At 44.0% G+C, this 23,683-nt stretch overlaps 1 protein-coding gene across 1 annotated transcript; it reads right to left on the bottom strand.

The window, feature by feature from the left end:
* Positions 1 to 1,653: 1,653 nt before the first annotated feature.
* EIF1AX (eukaryotic translation initiation factor 1A X-linked) lies at positions 1,654 to 21,003 on the bottom strand. Its single transcript, XM_077294622.1, has 7 exons — positions 20,753 to 21,003; positions 14,226 to 14,309; positions 12,033 to 12,136; positions 11,476 to 11,526; positions 4,622 to 4,703; positions 4,451 to 4,542; positions 1,654 to 2,665 (listed from the first exon to the last, which is right to left on the bottom strand). Exons 1-7 carry the CDS (start codon positions 20,766 to 20,768, stop codon positions 2,660 to 2,662), a joined length of 435 nt encoding a protein of 144 aa, XP_077150737.1. The 5' UTR covers positions 20,769 to 21,003; the 3' UTR covers positions 1,654 to 2,659.
* Positions 21,004 to 23,683: the final 2,680 nt, after the last annotated feature.

The following is a 23,683-nucleotide window of genomic DNA, read 5'->3' as shown; positions in this document are numbered from 1 at the left end:
GGGACCGGACGGACATCAGATGGTGAGCATGTACGGTTTGTTTTTTTTACTTTTACGCTGGTAACCACGGTAAACATCGGGTTACTAAGCGCGGCCCTGCGCTTAGTAACCCGATGTTTACCCTGGTTACCCGGGGACTTCGGCATCGCTCCAGCGCCGTGATTGCAACGTGTGACCGCAGTCTACGACGCTGGAGCGATAATCATACGACGCTGCGACGTCACGGATCGTGCCGTCGTAGCGATCAAAATTGCACTGTGTGACGGTACCCTTAAATGAAACATGGCATGTGTAAAAAACAAACACAAAACAAAACACTTAACTTGCAGGTATGGGGTTAATCTGCAGGTTAATAGCATTCTAGACCTGTCTGATGCTGGCACTTACACTCCCGCTGCCGGAAGGAAATTAAATCTATTCATCCCAGTAGCGTTTTGTGAATTACGGTGATGGCACCGGCGTTGGTCCAGTCGCTGCTCTACGTATAGGGCATGTGGTGGCTGTAATCCTGCCCCCGGCGCTGACTGACAGCCAGCTCTAAAGCCGTGCTGCTATCAGTCAGTGCCAGGGGCAGGATTACAGCCACCGCACGCCCTATACATAGAGCAGACACTGAACCCCGCATGCTACCGGAAGGAATAAAGTTCATTTCCTCCCAGCAGCAGGGGTCTAAGTGCCACCACCGGGCAGGTTCAGAACACTATTAACCTGCAGGCTAACCCTGTATCTACTGGTTAATAGCGTTTTTCTTGTGACAGGTTCCCTTTAAAGATATCAATATTGAAATGTGTAATATATGTTGGAAGAGAACATGTCAGCCGTGTCATGCAACACAAAAGACAGGCCCACTCATTACAGAAAGTTTAACTATGACACGCTGCAGTATTTTAGAGAAAACTTAGGCCCTGATTCTTAAAAAGAAATCTGGTGTAAAACACTTTGATAAGACACAAAATTGTTGCGCAGAACTTTAGTGACTTTTGGCGGCGTCTTAAAAAAAAAAAAAATGGGGATGCGACGCCACACTCATCCAATTAACAAAAAGATGTGGCATACCTGAAGCCAGAAATCTTACTCTAGTCTTTGACTGGAGTAAGCTATCTGGTGGGGGACTGGAGTAGGCTATGTGGTGGGGGACCACGCCACTTTTTAGATGTGCCTGATTAAGGTCTGCATCTCTTAATGAATCAGTAGTGTGACCCCAACATCCCCTCTTCAAAGCCAGCACTGTTCACGCCGGTCTTGATGAATTGGGAATATAGTTTAAATCAGAAGCAACAGGGAGAAGAGTCCACTGAGTGACTGTCTCGCTTCTTACTACCCAGCTTGGCTTAACAGATCACATTATTTGTGTATAGAGAGAGATCAGTCAAATAAGAAATCAGGGAGTTATCCAGCAGACACTCCACCTAACACGTTTTTCAAACATTTAGGGTATGTGCACACGTTGCGGATTTTGCTGCGGATTTTTCCGCAGCGGATTTGTAAAATCCGCAGTGCAAAACCACTGCGGTTTTCACTGAGGATTTTCACGCGGTTTCTTCTGCGGATTCCTCTGCGGGTTTTCAACTGCACTTTCCTATTGGTGCAGGTTGAAAACCACTGCGGAATCCGCAGAAAGAAGTGACATGCTACTTCTTTTTTTCCGCAGCGTTTCCGCAGCATGTGCACAGCGGATTTTTTTTCCCATAGGTTTACATGGTACTGTAAACTTAGGGAAAACTGCTGCGGATCCGCAGCGTCAAATCTGCTGCGGATCCGCAGCGTGTGCACATACCCTTACTCTGAAAAACTGCAGTGTTTCAGAGTAAAACATGGCTTTCTGTAATGGGGGAGGCCGGTTGTGTTCCATAAATCGGCTGACCAGTTCCCTAGAACGCATAATTGGGCAAACAATCGCAGACTTCATCTCAATACAGACTGACTATCCAGACAGTGGATATTTTTCCTTTTGGTGTGCAAGCCCTCTAATGCATGGTAAAAGCACTTTCTGTATAGGGAAAAATATTTATATAGCTCTTAAAAACACAAGAGAAACATATGGTCAGTCATTTATTTCTGGACAAAAAAAAAAAACTTTGAAAAAAAAAAAAGGAAGAAAATTGGAAGGATATTCAGTAGGCAGTCCTTTATTGGTATTTCTCCAATGACTGTGCAGATGCATTATTTTTTTTGCACAAGAGTTTAAAACAATTGTAAAGAGCAACACTGAAGCTGATGAGTCAAGGGACGAGTCTGCTCTTCAGAAGGTGCACAACTCACAGTAAAAACATGAGAAGTGGCAGTCACCACCTGGATCATTGCCTTTAACACCATAGCCACAATCATAAAGGCAGGAGTCCAGCGGAGAGGCGGAATGCCCCACCTTTTACAAACAATAAAGTGATAAATTACAAAAAATTCCTTAAAAATGATAAACACCTCAAAGGCTGTAAAATTACCATCTTTATGGTCAAAGGATATTTCTCTGTTTAGGCGTTTCCGAACATCCAGCTTTGACAATCTCTGCTGAAAGAATATATTTATATACTTTAAAACTGAAAATAAATTTTATTGGAGCAAAGGGAGAGTATCATCTCAACGGGAGGACTTCACTCAAATCAAAAACATCAAAACTCGAACAATCTGCAGCAAGTGGAATGGAAAAGATGTCCCCGGATCAAATCTGCAAAACCAAGCAGAAGAGAATGTTACTTCAATTATTCCATAGTAGAACACAAATATACAGTATTTTAAGGGCCAAGGTAGACTGGGAACGCTGCTCTGAAGGTAATCTGAAGGTGTCCATCAGGAATATAAACTTTTAGTGGCAAAGGCTGTTCGGTGGGTGGAACAAAGGACATGGGCTCCAACCGTGGCCCTAATGATCTAGTGAAGAGGTGATAACTAGAATACCCCTTTTGAAGGGGACCCGACAGCTGATACATGCTTACCGTGGTTTGGACATAATGCGTCAGGCACTGGCTGTATGATCAGCACCTGGTATTTGTTTGTCTCTGAATAGCTGCAGCGTTTCAGAGAGATATATACTTTAAGACAAAAAAAACCCCACTGGGTACCGAGCCGCATGGGGCAGTAGTCCAGACTTCACCCGCTTCCCTAAAGTGATAGGTCTCTCCCTATACATGCCTGCAGGGAGAGAGCTGTCACTCAAGGGAACAGTACAAGGAGAAGTCACCAGGGACCCACCTAGCAGATTAGTTTGCCGTTTGGCTTGGTCTCGGAAGTATTTAAAATATATATTTTTCTCTGAAACACTGCAATGTTTCAGAGTCACATGTACCTAACAAACAATACAGCCAGTGGATGATACATGCGGCTGCTGTGGTTCAGGCAACATGCATCAGCTGTCAGGTTCCCTTTGAGACTACAGATTAGTCACATCTAGTAGCATGGATGCAAAACATACAATACCCAACACCGAGATTTTAGCTCTGGGCAATGATTGCATGTAGGACTTTTACATTGGGGAGAGCACTTCCTGATACCAAACAGGCAAAGAATAAAAGGCTTTGGAAATTACCGTATATACTTGTGTATAAGTTGACCCGAGTAAGCCAAGGCACCTAATTTTGCCATGAAAAACTGGGAAAACTTATTGACTCGAGTATAAGCTGGGTATGTATTGTCCCCTCATCCCTATCCTGGTATGCATGGCTCCTTATCCTCCATCTTTGTATGCATGACTCCCCATCCCTATCCTCGTGTGAATGGTTCCTATAAAAAACAAACAAACAAAGAAACAAACCACCTCATACCTACCTTCCCCCGCATCTCGTTCTGGCGCCAGCAGCTCTTCCGGCAGAGCGATCACATGTCCCCGCTCATTAAGGTAATGAATATTCACTCCACGCCTACGGGAGTGGAGAGAGGAGAGTATTCATTACCTTAATGAGCGGGGACATGTGATCGCTCTGCCGGAAGAGCTGCAGGCGCCTGAACGAGATACAGCGAAGGGAAGGTAAGTAGGATATGTGCTGGAAGCCGGCGGCTGCAGCTAAAGCCTGTGCCCGCTATAAGAGAAATGCCAAAGCAGTGAATATTCATCTCTCTTTAGCAGAGGGTACAGGCTTTGCAGCAGCAGCCGGCTCATGCCTCCTGTGACCTGCTGCTCCCACTCCCCCCAAAAAATGTGCTGAAAAACTCAGCTTATACACGAGTATATAAGGTGTTCAACTCTTATCAAACCACTAAAGCACCCCTTTAATATATTTTGAAAACCCTTTGACCTCTCTCCTCTTTTGAATGGCATAATGTTGTGTGTCATACATAATATAAATTCATCAGAGCTAAACCAATAAGGAAAATGCAATTCTACTCTGCAAAAAGCTTTGAGATCAGTCACCAGAAGTGATCACAATTTAGTAATTTTCTACTTAACCCAGGTTAGAAATTATTCAGAGCACTTGACATTCCAAGACATCCATTAGAATAAACATCTGATACTTACATCATCAATATCTTCATCATCATCTCCAATGTCATCAAATTGGATTTCATCATCATCTCCTGGGCCAAATGTGTCGGTTTCATTAATTTTAGCTAAAAAGAAAAATAGTTTTAGAATCGCATTCCAGCAACTAAGCTCCATGAATGAGACATGTATTGCCGCTCTCATTACCATGCTCTGGAAGTTCACCGTACGCCTTCAGACTTCTGGCTTCATCTGCATTATACTTTAGGATAACATCTGCTTTGTTGTCCTGGAGAAAGAAAGTAGCTTTTATATCTGTTAAAATTCTGAGATGTAACCTTCAGATCTTGTGACAATTTGAAAAGGTTATTCTCAATTTCTTAAATCATTCATGAATGGATAATTTTCTTTTTTTTTTTGCACTTTTCCCCTCTTCTACAAAGAGCCATAACGTTATTTTTTCATTGATGTAGTCGTATGAAGTCTTGATTTTTTTACGAGAAGAGTTGTTCTTTTAAAGACCTCATACATTTTATTATACAATTACATCTTTTTTATTATTATTATTTTGTGTCGCCATTTTCCCAAGACCTGAAATGTTTTCAATTTGTGGTTGATGGAGCTTGTTTTTTTGTGCTGACTTATTTACACTATGACTACCAGACTGGTCACCCCTCCTAGAACTACCGCATGGAGTCATTTTGACTCCTGGCTTGTTTTCATTTATTTTTAGAGTTTCTTGCTCCTGGTATTGTTGTAACTTTAATTTATAGAATGTATAAAATGCAAAATAGCAAAAATATCGTCAGGCTTTAGCGCACTTCTTCTAGCCATTTTAGCAATTAGCAAAACTGCATGCCGTATTCTACAGAAATTATGTAGTCCATTCGAGAGTTCACTGACAGATGTCCAGTATATGTCAAGTATATTTGCAAAAATGCTAATCCTAAGTCTAAGCCAACATTACCTTTGGTAATTAAAGGTAAATTTTGAAAAAAGGTACCGTACTTTTTTTTTTTTTCTTTCAAAAATGTATTGTCACAAATTTTTTTCTGCATCCTAAATGAGTAAAAGTCACCGAGTCGCAAGCCGGAATTCAGAAAAATGTAGTCACAGAAGAGAAATAAAAATTGCAAGGAGTCACAATGACTCCATCGGTAGTTTTAGATTAGATCTGACATGTTCGTCACGTCTTATTACATTTTCTGTTGTGATGGCCAAAAAAACGACATAAAACTCAGAGCACCAAGTTCAGGCTAGTGACTCAGTCATACCACCTGCCCGAACTGTCAGTCATCAGACGAGCACCCAACAAGCAGGAAGCTGGGAGTGGGGTTCCTATGAAGACACATCAGGAGACAACCTCTTGAAGCTGAATGACATTCATCACCACAAAGTTGAGTCCTGAACAATCTATATCAAGATGATAATAATCTTTATTTTTATATAGCGCTAACATATTCCACAGAACTTTACAGACATTATCGCTGTCCCCAATGGGGCTCACAATCTAAATTCCCTATCAGTATGTCTTTGGAATGTGGGAGGAAACCCACGCAAACACGGGGAGAACATACAAACTCCTTGCAGATGTTGTCCAAGGTGGGATTAGAACCCAGGACTGCCGCTGCAAGGCGGCAGTGCTAACCACTTGGCCACTGTGCTTTTAAGTTATTCACTATCCATAGTATGGATCCTTAATGTGCCCAATAATATAGGATGATGTGTGCATATAAGTAATTATGTTTATCAAAATTTTGTAGAAACTTTGTAACCGCTGGAGGTACGAACTGGAATTTCCCACGGATACCAAGAACTACAGAATCTTGCCCCAAAAAGCACTGTACTTCACCATTTCTAGCAGTCCCACAATGAATAGAGCGCAGGAGCACGTTTGACCGCCACTCATTTCAGATAGGGCTCGGCAGACCTTTTTTCTTAGGATGGTCGGACCATCTAGTGATTAGAAAGCTATTCCCAAACCTATGGATAGAGGATAACTTACAAACTTGGCACAAACTCTGAGGCCATGTTCAGATCATGTTTTATATATGTGTTTAATCAGTTGCATACATTAATAGATGCTTTACATGAATGCTACAGTGGCATCTGTCAGCATTGGAATCAACTGCAAATAAAAAAAACAAACAAACAAAAAAAAAAATCATAAAGCACACTGTTTACTTCTTGATCAAGTGCATTTTATGGGTTTTTCGTACATGCACCATTAACCCCCCTTCCCGACCTTTGACGCCACGTAGGCGTCATGAAAGTCGGTGCCAATCCGACCCATGACGCCTATGTGGCGTCATGGAATGATCGCGTCCCTGCAGATCGGGTGAAAGGGTTAACTCCTATTTCACCCGATCTGCAGGGAGAGGGGGAGTTGTACTTCAGCCCGGGGGGGTGGCTTTGCCCCCACGTGGCTACGATCGCTCTGATTGGCTGTTGAAAGTGCAACAGCCAATCAGAGCAATTTGCAATATTTCACCTATGAAAATGGTGAAATATTGCAATCCAGCCATGGCCGATGCTGCAATAGCATCTGCCATAGCTGGAAATCATGTTCTGCCCCCCCCCCCCCCCCACCACCACCCCCGATCGCCTCCCCAGTCCTCCGTTCTGTCCGGTACCCCCCTCCGTCCCCCTGTCCGCTCCCCCGTGCTCCTGTCCGCTCCCCCGTGCTCCTGTCCGCTCCCCCGTGCTCCTGTCCGCTCCCCCCGTCCTCCTGTCCCCCCCCCCCTGTGCTCCGATCCACCCCCCCCACCACCCCCTCATACTTACCGAGCCTCCCGAAGTCGGTCGGTCTTCTCCCTGGGCGCCGCCATCTTCCAAAATGGCGGGCGCATGCGCAGTGCGCCCGCCGAATCTGCCGGCCGGCAGATTCATTACAAAGTACATTTTGATCGCTGTGGTAGGTTCTATCACAGCCATCAAAATAAAAAAATAATAAATAAACCCCCCCCTTTATCACCCCCATAGGTAGGGACAATAATAAAATAAAGAAAATATATATTTTTTTCTTTTTCCACTAGGGTTAGAACTAGGGTTAGAACTAGGGGTAGGGTTAGGGTATGTGCACACAGTGCGGATTTGGCCGCGGAACCGCAGCGGATTGGCCGCGGATCCGCAGCGGATTGGCCGCTGCGAATTCGTAGCAGTTTTCCATCAGGTTTACAGTACCATGTACACCTATGGAAAACCAAATCCGCTGTGCCCATGGTGCGGAAAATTCCGTGCAGAAACGCTGCGTTGTATTTTCCGCAGCATGTCAATTCTTTGTGAGGATTCCGCAGCGTTTTACACCTGTTCCTCAATAGGAATCCGCAGGTGAAATCCGCACAAAAAAACACTGGAAATCTGTTGTAAATCCGCAGGTAAAACGCAGTGCCTTTTACCTGCAGATTTTTCAAAAATCGTGCGGAAAAATCTCACACGAATCCGCAACGTGGGCACATAGCCTTAGGGTTAGGGTTGGAAATAGGGTTAAGATTAGGCTTGTGGTTAGGGTTACGGATAGGGTTAGGGGTGTGTTGGGGTTACAGTTGTGGTTAGGGTTGGGATTAGGGTTAGGATTGGAATTAGGGTTACGGGTGTGTTGGGGTTAGGGTTGTGGTTAGGGGTGTGTTGGGGTTAGGGTTGTGATTAGGGTTATGGCTACAGTTGGGATTAGGAGTGTGTTGGGGTTAGTGTTGAAGTTAGAATTGAGGGGTTTCCACTGTTTAGGCACATCAGGGGTCTCCAAACGCAACATGGCGCCACCATTGATTCCAGCCAATCTTGCGTTCAAAAAGTCAAATGGTGCTCCCTCCCTTCCAAGCCCCGACGTGCACCCAAACAGTGGTGTACCCCCACATTTGGGGTACCAGCGTACTCAGGACAAACTGGGCAACAACTGTTGGGGTCCAATTTCTCCTGTTACCCTTGCAAAAATAAAAAATTACTTGCTAAAACATAATTTTTGAGGAAAGAACAATTATTTTTTATTTTCACGGCTCTGCGTTATTAACTTCTGTGAAGCACTTGGGGGTTCAAAGTGCTCACCACACAACTAGACAAGTTCCTTCGGGGGTCTAGTTTCCAAAATGGGGTCACTTGTGGGGTGTTTCTACTATTTAGGCACATCAGGGGCTCTGCAAATGCAACGTGATGCCCGCAGACCATTCCATCAAAGTCTGCATTTCAAATGTCACTACTTCCCTTCCGAGCCCTGACGTGCACCCAAACAGTGGTGTACCCCCACATATGGGGTACCAGCACACACAACAAACTGGGCAACAAATATTGGGGCCCAATTTCTCCTGTTACCCTTGTGAAAATAAAAAATTGCTTGCTAAAACATCTTTTCTGAGGAAAGAAAAATGATTTTTTATTTTCACGGCTCTGCGTTATAAACTTCTGTGAAGCTCTTGGGGGTTCAAAGTGCTCACCACACATCTAGATTAGTTCCTTGGGAGGTCTAGTTTCCAAAATGGGGTCACTTGTGTGGGAGCTCCAATGTTTAGGCACACAGGGGCTCTCCAAACGCGACATGGTGTCCGCTAATGATTGGAGCTAATTTTCCATTCAAAAAGCCAAATGGCGTGCCTTCCCTTCCGAGCCCTGCGGTGCGCCCAAACAGTGGTTTACCCCCACATATGGGGTATCATCGTACTCAGGACAAACTGGACAACAACATTTGGGGTCCAATTTCTCCTATTACCCTTGGGAAAATAAAAAATTATGGGCTAAAATTCATTTTTGAGGAAAGAAATTATCTTTTATTTTGACGGCTCTGCGTTATAAACTTCTGTGAAGCACCTGGGGGTTATAAGTGCTCACTATGCATCTAGATAAGTTCCTTGGGGGGTCTACTTTCCAAAATGGGGTCACTTGTGGGGGGAGCTCCAATGTTTAGGCACACAGGGGCTCTCCAAACGTGACATGGTGTCTGCTAGCGATGGAGATAATTTTTCATTCAAAAAGTCAAATGGCGCTCCTTCCCTTCCGAGCCTTACCATGTGCCCAAACAGTGGTTTACCCCCACATGTGAGGTATCGGTGTACTCAGGAGAAATTGTCCAACAAATTTTAGGATCCATTTTATCCTGTTGCCCATGTGAAAATGAAAAAACTGAGGCTAAAATAATTTTTTTGTGAAAAAAAAGTACTGTTTCATTCTTACGGATCAATTTGTGAAGCACCTGGGGGTTTAAAGTGCTCACTATGCTTCTAGATAAGTTCCTTGGGGGGTCTAGTTTCCAAAATGGGGTCACTTGTGGGGGAGCTCCAATGTTTAGGCACACAGGGGCTCTCCAAACGTGACATGGTGTCTGCTAGCGATGGAGATAATTTTTCATTCAAAAAGTCAAATGGCGCTCCTTCCCTTCCGAGCCTTACCATGTGCCCAAACAGTGGTTTACCCCCACATGTGAGGTATCGGTGTACTCAGGACAAATTGGACAACAACGTTCGTGGTCCAGTTTCTCCTTTTACCCTTGGGAAAATAAAAAAAAATTCGCTAAAAGATCATTTTTGTGACTAAAAAGTTAAATGTTCATTTTTTACTTCCATGTTGCTTCTGCTGCTGTGAAACACCTGAAGGGTTAATAAACTTCTTGAATGTGGTTTTGAGCACCTTGAGGGGTGCAGTTTTTAGAATGGTGTCACTTTTGGGTATTTTCAGCCATATAGAACCCTCAAACTGACTTCAAATGTGAGGTGGTCCCTAAAAAAAATGGTTTTGTAAATTGTTGTAAAAATGAGAAATCACTGGTCAAATTTTAACCCTTATAACTTCCTAGCAAAAAAAAAATTTGTTTCCAAAATTGTGCTGATGTAAAGTAGACATGTGGGAAATGTTATTTATTAACTATTTTGTGTCACATAACTCTCTGGTTTAACAGAATAAAAATTCAAAATGTGAAAATTGCGAAATTTTCAAAATTTTTGCCAAATTTCCGTTTTTTTCACAAATAAACTCAGAAATTATCGACCTAAATTTACGACTAACATGAAGCCCAATATGTCACGTAAAAATAATCTCAGAATCGGTAGGATCCGTTGAAGCGTTCCTGAGTTATTACCTCATAAAGGGACACTGGTCAGAATTGCAAAAAAACAGCAAGGTCATTAAGGCCAAAATAGGCTGGGTCATGAAGGGGTTAACAGCTCTACAAACTTACCGCTCGAAAAATTAAACAATTAATTTTAATTACTTTTTTATATTCTGTGCCGATAATAGAAAAAAGTACAAATGGGTGGGTGTAACGTTAAAAAAAGAAAAGAAAAAAAAAAAAAAAAAGCTTGTCTTTTTTAACTACAATTGCTAAAAAATATTCTGAAATTGCTTTCCCCCCCCAGCAAATTATTATTATTTTTTTTTTTAACTGACGCTGGGCTAGAAATAGTGATTTAGACGCCACTGTCTTTTTTAGTTTTGTTTTATCTTTTCTTTCACACTGTGCATTTTAACATTTTTATTGCCAACTTCTGCTGTAACGGGGCCGCATACCTGAGCCCATACTTATTATGACCCAGCAGCTTCTGCTCTGCCTCCCTACACCCAGCAATCACATGAGCGCTGGGTCTGGAGGAGAAACTGCTGGCAGCGCTTTTTATTCTGTCTAACAATGCTTGTTAAATGGAAAAGTGTATACAGCGATCGGGAAGGCGGAGATGGCAATTATCCATCTGACTGCCAGTTCCATGATACAGCCGGTAACAATTCATTGATGGTTTACAAAAAGGTTAACCTGCATTTTCTTTATTAGATACCGGTATTTGGAATAGCATAACATTTGGCTTATGCCAAATGGTAAAAAAAAACAAAAACAAAAAAAAAACATCTGTATTACTGTGACCTGGCACTCACCGCTCAGAAGACCTCTATAGGAAGTGATCAAGTGGATTATTGATTCAGTAGAAAGTTTATGCTTTGTGCGGAGAATATTGTATTCTTAATAAAGCATGTAGAACTTGGCACCACTGCTGGTAACGGTCGGTTTATGCATCTACCCTTACAAGCAGCACTAGGATGGGCACATTTTATTTTCTAAAACAGAGAGACGCAAAAATACATACTTGATAGTCTCGTAAGCCAACCAATATAATGTCTGACGTGTTTATCCACACCTAGTGAAGAAAAAATAAATAAAATAAGTGTTCACATCAAAACTAGTAAACCGATATCTGCTTCAGTAATCCCCAAATTAAAATGAATAGCCCCTCATGTAATAATTGGACCGGCTGGATTCACCAGTGAGGCTCCATACAGATTTAGAGTGTGTACCCCCTTGAAGATGTTCATATGCCCTGAGGAATATAAAGACTTTGTACTTATCAATGCATTTCTATACAAAGAGTTAGCTGACATCTACACTAGAAGAGCTGATGCAGAGTCTTAAGCCTCTCAGATACTAAGCCATTATCGCTCCATACGGCCTCCCACTTGTACCCATAGATTCCGACAAAACCCAGCTGTATCAGATTTCATACTGAGACGCATGGCGGCTTTGCAGCATGTGTATGGAGCATTATAAATCACATTGCTTGGAGTCTTAATTTCACAACGCCTGGAGAGCTACAGGTCACATGAGGCTTATGGTCGCCAACACTTTCCATTCTATAAGGTAACTTACCTTTTTTCGCAGTTTTCCTCTAATGTGACATAACCTTTTGACACCATCAAAGCACATAGCTTCCAGTCTGCCGTTGCCCAACATCTTTATGACTTGTGCATACTCTGGGAAAATAAATATGTAATATATACTTCACTAGCATTAAAAAAAATGCAGAAAATAAATCAAGACCCCAAGTTATATAGCTCACATTTATCCAGTAAAGCAGTGATCAACACATCTGAGGTGTACACAAACTTGTACAAGGAAAGGTAAACTGTGCTTCATAGTTCCCCGGCCTAATCACATTGCTTAGATAACCCAGCCTAACCTGTCCCTGCTTATATCAGTCTGATCAAGTTGAGAAACTATGTAGATGAAACTTGACAAGTTTCCAAGGCAGATAAGGACTAGAAAATAGTGAAGCTAGATCACATATGGAAAGCTACATTGCTGGTATTTTCCCCCCATGGTGTAAATGCAGTAGACTTTATGCTGCGGTTATGCTTGGATTAAAATACACTGCATATTACCGTACCACTGTTAACCGTTAATGAGATTTATCCAGACCTCATTCCTAAACGTTGGGGGGGAGGTAGCAAAAACTGACCAGGGTCGTTGATTTGAAGTCTGCAGCCGGTCAACTCTTATTGCGGCCATCAGTGTGTATTTCAGCCTTTGCAAAGCATAAAGTGAACTGTACGTAAAATCTGCACCTTTTTTCGTAGCATATATGCTAGCGGATAGGAAACTGCAGAAATACACTCCCCAACATGGGAACGAACACTTAGAAAGTTCTGCCACACGTGAGCATAGTCTGTGATTGAAGCATCCATTTCATATGTCATCCACCATTTCATAGGGGTTGTTCCAGTGGCATGAGAATTAATTTCTGCTCCGCTATAATGAGCAGGATATTAAAAAAAATGTCTGTAAGAAATCTGCAGTGTGATAGCATACCATTAGGGTAATGGAATGCCATTAAAGAATCACTCTTCCTCCCATCAAAGTTTTTATCTTCTCAATATATTGCAATCATATTATACAGCACTGTGTACTTACAATTGCTCATTTTGCCTTTCTACCCAGCTAATTCTTCTCTTTTCTCTGCTCTATGTAGAAAGAGGAAGTCTCATGTCCCTGCATTTCTCATTTCCCTCTTCAACTCCTGATCCAGCTGCTCCCTCCTCCCCCTGCCAGGGACTTTTGGAGTTACTCAAGAGTCATGCAGGGAAAAGAAACTTCATGTTTGTACATAAGAGATAAGAAGGATTCAGCTAGTTAGTTTCTAATCACGTGATGTCATAGACCTAATGGAAAAGAGAATTAGCTGGGAAGAAAGGCAAAATAAGCAATTCTAAGTACACAGTGCTATATAATATGATGACTGCAATGTCACTAGAGGATACAAATTTTGATGGGAGGAGGAGTGCTTCTTTAAAAGGTAAACTAAAGGTACCTTCACACTAAGCGATGCTGCAGCGATATCGACAACGATGCCGATCGCTGCAGCGTCGCTGTGTGGTCGCTGGAGAGCTGTCACACAGACAGCTCTCCAGCGACCAACGATGCCGAGGTCCCCGGGTAACCATCGGGTTACTAAGCGCAGGGCCGCGCTTAGTAACCCGATGTTTACCCTGGTTACCAGCGTAAATGTAAAAAAACAAACAGTACATACTTACATTCCGGTGTCCGTAACGTCCCCCGGCGTCTGCTTCCTGCACTGACTGAGCTCCGGCCGTAAGGCACAGCACAGCGGTGACGTCACCGCTGTGCTCTGCTTTTACTTTACGGCCGGCACTCACAGTCAGTGCGGGAAGCGGACGGCAGGGGACGTGTGACAGACAGCAGAAGGTGAGTATGTACTGTTTGTTTTTTTTACTTTTACAATGGTAACCAGGGTAAATATCGGGTTACTAAGCGTGGCCCTGCGCTTAGTAACCCGATATTTACCCTGGTTACCACTGTAAAACATTGCTGGCATCGTTGCTTTGGCTGTCAAACACGACGATACACGCCGATCTGGCGACCAAATAAAGTTCTGAACTTTCAGCAATGACCAGCGATATCACAGCAGGATCCTGATCGCTGCTGCGTGTCAAACTCAACGATATCGCTATCCAGGACGCTGCAACGTCACGGATCGCTATCGTTGTAAAGTCTTTTAGTGTGAAGGTACCTTAAGACCAACAAAATGTTTGGAGAATCTCTTACCTTGCCCATCCTCTTTAAATACCAGCTCTCGCTTTTCAGATTCATTTTCATTCTTACCACGTCTTCTATTTTTACCTCCCTTACCTAAAGAGGAAAAAAATAAATACATGGAAATTAGACAATGATAAAATATCACATACAGCCAATAGTAAAGCATGGATAAAATTGTTGTTGAGAACAAGAAAATTACAATTCAGGCTATTCGTACAAACAAGCGGAGCCTTCAGTCGGAGGCATAAGCTAGAAAGATTGCCTGATTTATGCCTCCAATGCAAGGCTTGGACATCAACGGTAATAAAACATACTGCACAGCAGGGTTGTGGAGTCGGTGCCCATTTTGGTGGAGTTGGTATAACATGGAAGGACTCCTAAAGTATATAATAAATTAGGTACATTAGTTCAGTGCAGGATGTGATGTACATTTTTTTTCATAAGAATTTGGGAAAGTTATGAAATGTCCTATAAATGTCTGTTCTGTTCCAGATCTCAGGATCTCGGCTTTTAGTTGAGATGTATCTGTGCTGCACTTTATGTACATGCTCAGTAGTGACCAGTGCTGTGGAGTCAGGGAAATTGAGGAGGCGGAGGTTTGGCTGACCGACGCCACAGTCCTGCTCCACAGCATACGTTTTATTAGTAAAGGCACACGATCGTACACAACAGTCTGCTACTCTTTCCCCTAGAGATGAAAACCAAAGGAATACCAGTGTATACAGGCCTGACAGAGGCCAAAATGGCACCTCTCAAAAGGTGAAGAAAACCCGATGCATAGATAAAAAGGACACTACAGTGGCTTCTTCCAACACGTCAAACGTAAAAGAGAGAGAGGGGGAGAGAGAGACTTTTTTCCGGATTTGAAAATCCTTCCGGGCATGCTCAGAGGGGAAAAACGGGATCTGTCGCTGGATTCCTGTGTGTGACGGTCAGCGACGGATCCTGTGTCCATATAGCCGACAGGCAGCGCAGGATGCGTCGCTGACTGATTTTCCGACGTGCAGAAAAAAACGTTCCTATGAACGTTTCACCGCACGACGGACCGCTATTTTCCGACGGATCCAGTGCACGACGGATGAAACGGATGGCCATCCGTCACAATCCGTCGCTAATACAAGTCTATGGGAAAACGCAGGATCCTGCATTCTCAAAAATCGACCGATTGTGACGGAAGCTGAAAAACTCAAGTGTGAAAGTAGCCTAACAGAGACCCAGGAGTTAAAATAAATCACCCTCCAAAAGTGAAAAAAAAAAAGCCGTCTATAAGGGCATGATACCTTGTTATCTGCGATCCAATGTCTTATTCTACAGAAATCCACATTTTTCTTAATATGTAAATGAGCTGTTAAGATCTATGGGCTGGACATGGATCTGAATGAAAATCTGCCTCCAGAGCCTATTTGAAAAGAAAGGGGGAATCACCAATGTGAGACATGTAGATCAGGAGGGCAGACTGTCTAACGTCTAAAGACTTTCTCTGTACACAAAAGGCAAAAAACATTGCTCACAAACGTGTCTAAACCTGTGTTAGTGAGCGCTTATCCCTTGCCAAAATAATCCATCCACCTCACAGGTGTGTCATATCCAGATGCTGATTAGACACATGATTATAGCACAGGGTGCCTTAGGGTGGCCACAATAAGAGGCCACTGTAAAATGTCCAGTATATCACAGCACAATGCCACAAGTTTTGAGGTAGTGTGCAACTGGCATGATGACTGCAGGAAAGTCAACCAGAGCTGTTGCCCGTGAAGTGAATGTTCATTTCTCTACCATAAGCTGTCTCCAAAGAAGTTCCAGAGAATCTGGCAGTACATCCAACCGGCCTCACAACCGCAGACCATGTGTAACCATACCAGGACCTCGACATATTCACCTCCAAGTTTGTGCAAGACCAGCCACCCGGAAAGCTGCTGCAACAATCAGTTTGCATAACCAAAGGACTTCTGCACAAACTGTGAGACACCGTCTCAGTGAAGCTGACGGAAGAAGCCGGCGGCGAAACGCGCGTCGGGTGAGGGGACACCTGGAGAAGCTCTGCAGCAGGTATATACTTATAGAATAGCGGTTTTCAGCCCAATATTCCCTTGTATATTGGGGCTGTTTTGGCCTATTGAACTTGGTGCCTATTATGGCCTGGGGCATTTTGAAGCTGATTTTGGTATTGGGATCCAGATCCCCACAGGGTCCCTGGTATATAGACTTGTTGCAGATCTCCATTTATCTTCTCATAGGATAGACTTTAGCTGGTATATCTTAGCACCGCTGATATAGGATCTCTGTTATCCATCACTATGTATTAAGTATAGGTGGTTGCTATATATTTATGCTCAGTATCTGTGTCCATATGATTTATGGCGTCCCTTATTACGGTTATCTTGGAATATAAACTGTTTTTTATCTATTTATTGTTAATAAAAATATTTTCATTTTATATGAATTTTGTGGGATCTCTTCTTAGTCCCATGATAATATTTATGGGACGAGTGGTGTTATAGTGGTTGAAGTGCCCTAAGTGATTTTTGGACATTTGGTGATTTTTTATCACAAGTGACCAAATTGAGCTTTACCAAGAACCATTATCAAAAACACCAACTCAACATGGACCATCTGAGACCCTTATGACCTAGCCTATGACCCTATAGTCCACCACTAGAGTCACATTTCCATTAGTCTATACTTAGGAATACTCCTTTTAGCACAATCAGGACAAAGTCAGCAACTCTCTAGCTGCTGAATATTCTCTGATATAATATTTCTCTATTTACTACAAAACACCAGGAAATGTATAAAATCAAAGAAGTAAAATATTGTGATCTCTTTAAAAAAAAAAAACAACAGCTAAATAATGAAGCACAAAGTATCACTTAATGGAAATGATAAAAAGAAGCCCTGAGGCCATGTGCACACGTTCAGGATTTTTAGCGTTTTTTCGCTATAAAAACGCAAAAAAAGGCTAACATATGCCTCCTATTATTTACCGTGTATTCCGCATTTTTTGTGCAAATGTTGCGATTTTTTCTGCGAAAAAAATCGCATCGCGGAAAAAAAAGCAACATGTACATTAAAAATGCGGAATTGCGGGGATTCCGCACACCTAGGAGTCCATTGATCTGCTTACTTCCCACACGGGGCTGTGCACACCATGCGGGAAGTAAGCAGATTATGTGCGGTTGGTACCCAGGGTGGAGGAGAGGAGACTCTCCTCCACGGACTGGACACCATATAATTGGCCAAAAATAAAAGAATTAAAATAAAAAATAGTCCTATACTCACCTTCGATGTCCCCGCCTCACCGCTGCATGCTGCCGCTTCGGTTCTCATAGCTGGTGTGCGGTGAAGGACCTGTGATGACGTCACCGTCTTGTGATTGGTCGTGAGCGGTCATATGACCGCTCACGTGACCGCTCACATGACTGCGACGTCTTGGAAGGTCCTGCGTGCACACACCAGCTATAGGAAGAGGAACGGACGCCGCTGAAGAGATCGTCTGGGTGAGTATAAGCATTTTTTTTATTATTTTTAAACATTCTATCTTTTACTATTGATGCTGCATAGGCAGCATCTATAGTAAAAAGTTGGTCACACTTGTCAAACAGTATGTTTGACAAGTGTGACCAACCTGTCAGTCAGTTTTCCAAGCGATGCTACAGATCGCTTGGAAAACTTTAGCATTCTGCAAGCTAATTACGCTTGCAGAATGCTAAAAAAAAAACGCGAAAAAAAAACGCAAAAAAAAAATGCGGATAAAGTTACATGGAACTTTTTTTGTGCCGACGGTCCGCCAAAACACGACGCATCCGTCGCACGACGGATGCGACGTGTGGCAATCCGTCGCTAATGCAAGTCTATGGAGAAAAAACGCATCCTGCGGGCAACTTTGCAGGATGCGTTTTTTTCTCCAAAACGACGCAATGTGACGGATGTTACCCGAAGTGAAAGTATCTTTAAAAGGGATTTCTGGGCAGCAATAGTGACTGTAGACTATTCATATGTGAGAGCACACTAACGATCCGGCAGTCTGAAATCAGCATTAAATCTGAATACTTGACATTTTATATTGTATGTTGATAAAATAGTGGCAGGAAAACAAATGATGCAGAAGTTTCTAATATACGCTTCAGTCTGATTACAACACTAAGTCCAAGGCTAGCTTCACACGATGCACGGGCTGGCAGTGGGTTTCCTGACCGCACCCTATTCTGGGGCTGTTGTCCCATGGGACTGGCTTCCCAGTGTCACGAAACCTGGCTAGATGAGTGAATTAGAAATGCTATGGAAGAGGTGACCTTTCTGAGGGAGCTGAAATGAAGCAAAGAAGCTAAACCCCCTTCTGTCAAACAAACAGAAACAACAGAATTTCAAATGTTGAAATAAAGGAGCAGAAAATGGTCAAACCCAGCTGACTCTAGGCAGAAAATCAAGGCAGAAAAAAGAAAAGTGTTTGTTTCACAAATTTCGACCATTTCAAGAACTTTATTATCTGGAAAACCCCATTACTCCCCAACCTCGGCCTTTCCTGGTTAGGGCGGTACATAAACAGCGCAGCTCGTGGCGCTACTCAGGGTCTCACTTCTGTGGCAGTTACGGATATAGTGTAGCACAGACCACTGATCTGCTTCCTTAGTCCCAACCACCACTGGTCTCCTCATATGGCCAAATGCTGCCATCTCTGCCAGGAGTGACTGGGATCAGAATACCCCTTTAACCCTTTGGAGAGAGACATTTTTTCACCTCTGCCTTTTAGTGCCAAATTGTTTATTTTCCACTTGCTCTTTTGTGAAATGAATTGTCGTTTTGAGAGACAACATTCAGGTTACTATATATTGTACTGGAAAACAGGAATTTAATGCCACCTGCGGTGCAATGGGGAAAATAGCTGAATGTTTTTTGAGTTTTGTTTCAACACTTTACAGTAAAGAAGAACCATTAGCTTGGCTTTACGGCTAAATATGCCTATGGTGATACCAGAATAGTCTTTCCTTTAAATACTTGAAATAAATTTGCAGAAAAAGAATTTGTTTTAATATTGAAAAGAATAGGAGCTGAAGTGAAAATCTCTGCAACTATCACTACATAGCGACCAGCGTGATGGGGCTACGGTTTCATTTACTGTTTACATTCAGATAATGGATCCAAAGCCAGCTGATTGGTGGGAGTCTGACACACTGCACCCCCTCTGTTCTCATACAGATGACTTATCTTTGGTATAGGTTATTAATAGCATAAACCTGGACAACCCCTTTAAAGCAGAAGTCCATAAGCTATGGATGGCATAGGGGTTCAGCAGTCATCGCTATAAGTGAGAACTTACTGTAACTTTAAGAGGCTCTTGTAGACCTGAGCTCTCCATGTAATTCATGGACGAAAAATCATGGAGCACTTATATATCCAAGGGCTAGCCCGACTACCCAGCTCTCATTTCCAATCCCCCACCACTCTGGTAGGTCTCCATCAGTCCTGTAGTAATTACATCTCGCCTACCATCCACATGACTCCTGCAACCAATTGACGGCCTCAATGGTGATGCTGGTATGGTAGAAAAGATTTAAAGAATCATTTTTTTTTAACTAAATCTGTGTGTGTGTGTTAATATACTCACCTGCCCCCACTGTCTCCAGGATCGCTCCTCTCCTTCTCTGTGACGTCACTGTTCTTCAGATGCTCCAGAGCTGGAATGTCTCTTTTCCAGTGTAAGCCTAAAGGGCCTCGGCCTGACGCTCCATAGGCTTATACTGTGAGAGTTCACTTTCAGGTAACACAGAGGGAAGTGTGACCCAGACAGTGTGCAGAAGGGTGACATCACTGAGGAGAAGCACAGCGCTGGATACTGGAGAAGACAGCAGTAGGTTGGTATATTAACACACATATTTAGTAACAACCCTCCATGAGACGGATTGTCTAGTAAAACAAATGATCACCAATACACAGGATAGGTGAGAACCTGCTGAGCTGTGGTCGTGTGACCGCCACCAATCCCCAGAACAGGGAAGTGTTATCCTTGTTACAGTGTGGAGCGGCAGGACTGACGCCGGCCTCAGCTCCATTCATTCTTTATGGGGCTACCGGAAAAACCAGATTGCATAATAGACAGTCTCACAGGGAGCGCAGCAGCGGTTGATCATGCGAGTTACCAGGGGATAAAAGGGCCCCGTTCTGCCGGTCAGTGCAGCACCAGCAGTGGGACCCCCACATCGGAGAGCCCCTTTAATCCCCACAGAACAGCAGGAAACCACCAGAACCCGGACCACTGTATGCCGGTTCCCTTTCCTGCCCTCAATCTATCTTGTCTTTATACTCTTGGGAAACCACTAAGTACATCTGGTGCGGGCTACTGCTCCCTGTTATCAGCTGTCACCCTGGAGCTCAGTAACACCCCCGTGCCGGCACATGTCCGCCTCCGTGCACAGGCCGCTATGGCTCCCGGTGCGGATACACGGCGTGTCCCGGCAGCCAGCACCGCGCTCCTTCCCTGTAGCTCCAAATCGGGCCCTTACTGACCACGAGTCGCCCGAGCCTTCCCTGGGCCTCACCTTTATTTTTAGGCATAGTGTGTGATACCGGCTGGCTCTGTGCGTGTACAGGAAGCGTTCAGGGCGTACAACGAGCGCAGGGACAGCGCCGACAACTCCGCCTTCCGGTGCTCGGGCGATAACAACACCACGTCAGGCCACAGACGCTTATTTTCTTACTCGGTCTCCCGCGTGCGTAAGGAACCGGCGTGCACAGGCGTAAAAGAGAACGTCCTCACGCCGGAAGCAACGATGAGGAACAAGGTGACGTCAGAGGCATCACGGCGCTCACAGCCAATAAGATGAGCGCTGTTTTTTTTTCAAGAGATAACTTTATTTGTAGGAAGAGTTTTCGACAAAACAACAATTGAAATTGAAGGAACGTTGGAGGGTTGGTCTCTGAGGAGGAGGATGGTAGAAAATAGATCATATGCAAAGAGGGACATGACCTCTGTCACCTGTGCCTTCTGTCATATGTGTCCTCTGTCACCTGTGCCTTCTGTCATATGTGTCCTCTGTCACCTGTGCCTTCTGTCATATGTGTCCTCTGTCACCTGTGCCTTCTGTCATATATGTCCTCTGTCACCTGTGTCTTCTGTCATATATGTCCTCTGTCACCTGTGTCTTCTGTCATATGTGTCCTCTGTCACCTGTGTCTTCTGTCATATGTGTCCTCTGTCACCTGTGTCTTCTGTCATATATGTCCTCTGTCACCTGTGCCTTCTGTCATATGTGTCCTCTGTCACCTGTGCCTTCTGTCATATGTGTCCTCTGTCACCTGTGCCTTCTGTCATATGTGTCCTCTGTCACCTGTGCCTTCTGTCATATGTGTCCTCTGTCACCTGTGCCTTCTGTCATATGTGTCCTCTGTCACCTGTGCCTTCTGTCATATGTGTCCTCTGTCACCTGTGCCTTCTGTCATATGTGTCCTCTGTCACCTGTGCCTTCTGTCATATGTGTCCTCTGTCACCTGTGCCTTCTGTCATATGTGTCCTCTGTCACCTGTGCCTTCTGTCATATGTGTCCTCTGTCACCTGTGCCTTCTGTCATATGTGTCCTCTGTCACCTGTGCCTTCTGTCATATGTGTCCTCTGTCACCTGTGCCTTCTGTCATATGTGTCCTCTGTCACCTGTGCCTTCTGTCATATATGTTCTCAGTCACCTGTGCCTTCTGTCATATGTGTCCTCTGTCACCTGTGCCTTCTGTCATATGTGTCCTCTGTCACCTGTGCCTTCTGTCATATATGTCCTCTGTCACCTGTGCCTTCTGTCATATATGTCCTCTGTCACCTGTGCCTTCTGTCATATATGTCCTCTGTCAACTGTGCCTTCTGTCATATGTCCTGTCACCTGTGCCTTCTGTCATATATGTCCTCTGTCACCTGTGCCTTCTGTCATATGTGTCCTCTGTCACCTGTGCCTTCTGTCATATGTGTCCTCTGTCACCTGTGCCTTCTGTCATATATGTCCTCTGTCACCTGTGCCTTCTGTCATATGTGTCCTCTGTCACCTGTGCCTTCTGTCATATGTGTCCTCTGTCACCTGTGCTTTCTGTCATATATGTTCTCTGTCACCTGTGCCTTCTGTCATATGTGTCCTCTGTCACCTGTGCCTTCTGTCATATATGTCCTCTGTCACCTGTGCCTTCTGTCATATATGTCCTCTGTCACCTGTGCCTTCTGTCATATGTGTCCTCTGTCACCTGTGCCTTCTGTCATATGTGTCCTCTGTCACCTGTGCCTTCTGTCATATATGTCCTCTGTCACCTGTGCCTTCTGTCATATGTGTCCTCTGTCACCTGTGCCTTCTGTCATATGTGTCCTCTGTCACCTGTGCCTTCTGTCATATATGTCCTCTGTCACCTGTGCCTTCTGTCATATGTGTCCTCTGTCACCTGTGCCTTCTGTCATATATGTCCTCTGTCACCTGTGCCTTCTGTCATATATGTCCTCTGTCACCTGTGCCTTCTGTCATATATGTCCTCTGTCACCTGTGCCTTCTGTCATATATGTCCTCTGTCACCTGTGCCTTCTGTCATATATGTCCTCTGTCACCTGTGCCTTCTGTCATATGTGTCCTCTGTCACCTGTGTCCTCTGTCATATGTGTCCTCTGTCACCTGTGCTTTCTGTCATCTATGTCCTTTGTCATGTGTGTCTTCTGTCATATGTGTCCTTTGTCTTTTGTGTCTTCTGTCTTCTCTGTCCTCTTTTATTATTATTTATTATTATTATAGCCCATTTATTCCATGGCGCTTTACATGTGAGGAGGGGTATACATAATAAAAACAGGTACAATAATCTTAAACAATACAAGTCACAACTGGTACAGGAGGAGAAAGGACCCTGCCCACGAGGGCTCACAATCTACAAGGGATGGGTGAGAATACAGTAGGTGAGGATAGAGCTGGTCATGCAGCGGTTTGGTCGATCCTTGGTCACTGCAGGTTGTAGGCTTGTCGGAAGAGGTGAGTCTTCAGGTTCTTTTTGAAGGTTTCGATGGTAGGTGAGAGTCTTATATGTAGTGGTAGAGGGTTCCAGAGTAGGGGTGATACGCGAGAGAAATCTTGTATACGATTGTGGGAAGAGGAGATAAGAGGGGAGTAGAGAAGGATATCTTGTGAGGATCGGAGGTTGCGTGCAGGAAAGTACCGGGAGACGAGGTCACAGATGTATGGAGAAGACAGGTTGTGGATGGCTTTGTACGTCATGGTTAGGGTTTTGTAGTGGAGTCTCTGGGCAATGGGGAGCCAGTGAAGGGATTGACAGAGGGGAGAGGCCGGGGAATAGCGGGGGGACGGGTGGATTAGTCGGGCAGCAGAGTTTAGAATAGATTGGAGGGGTGCGAGAGTGTTCGAGGGGAGGCCACAGAGCAGGAGGTTACAGTGGTCAAGGCGGGAGATGATAAGGGCATGGACTAGGGTTTTTGCAGATTCTTGGGTTTAGGAATGTAT

The sequence above is a fragment of the Ranitomeya variabilis genome, chromosome 3 (assembly GCF_051348905.1).
Source record: "Ranitomeya variabilis isolate aRanVar5 chromosome 3, aRanVar5.hap1, whole genome shotgun sequence".
Lineage (NCBI taxonomy): Eukaryota > Metazoa > Chordata > Amphibia > Anura > Dendrobatidae > Ranitomeya > Ranitomeya variabilis.
The sequence above is the reverse complement of the archived record's forward strand: the minus strand, read 5'-3'. Positions and strand labels throughout refer to the sequence as shown.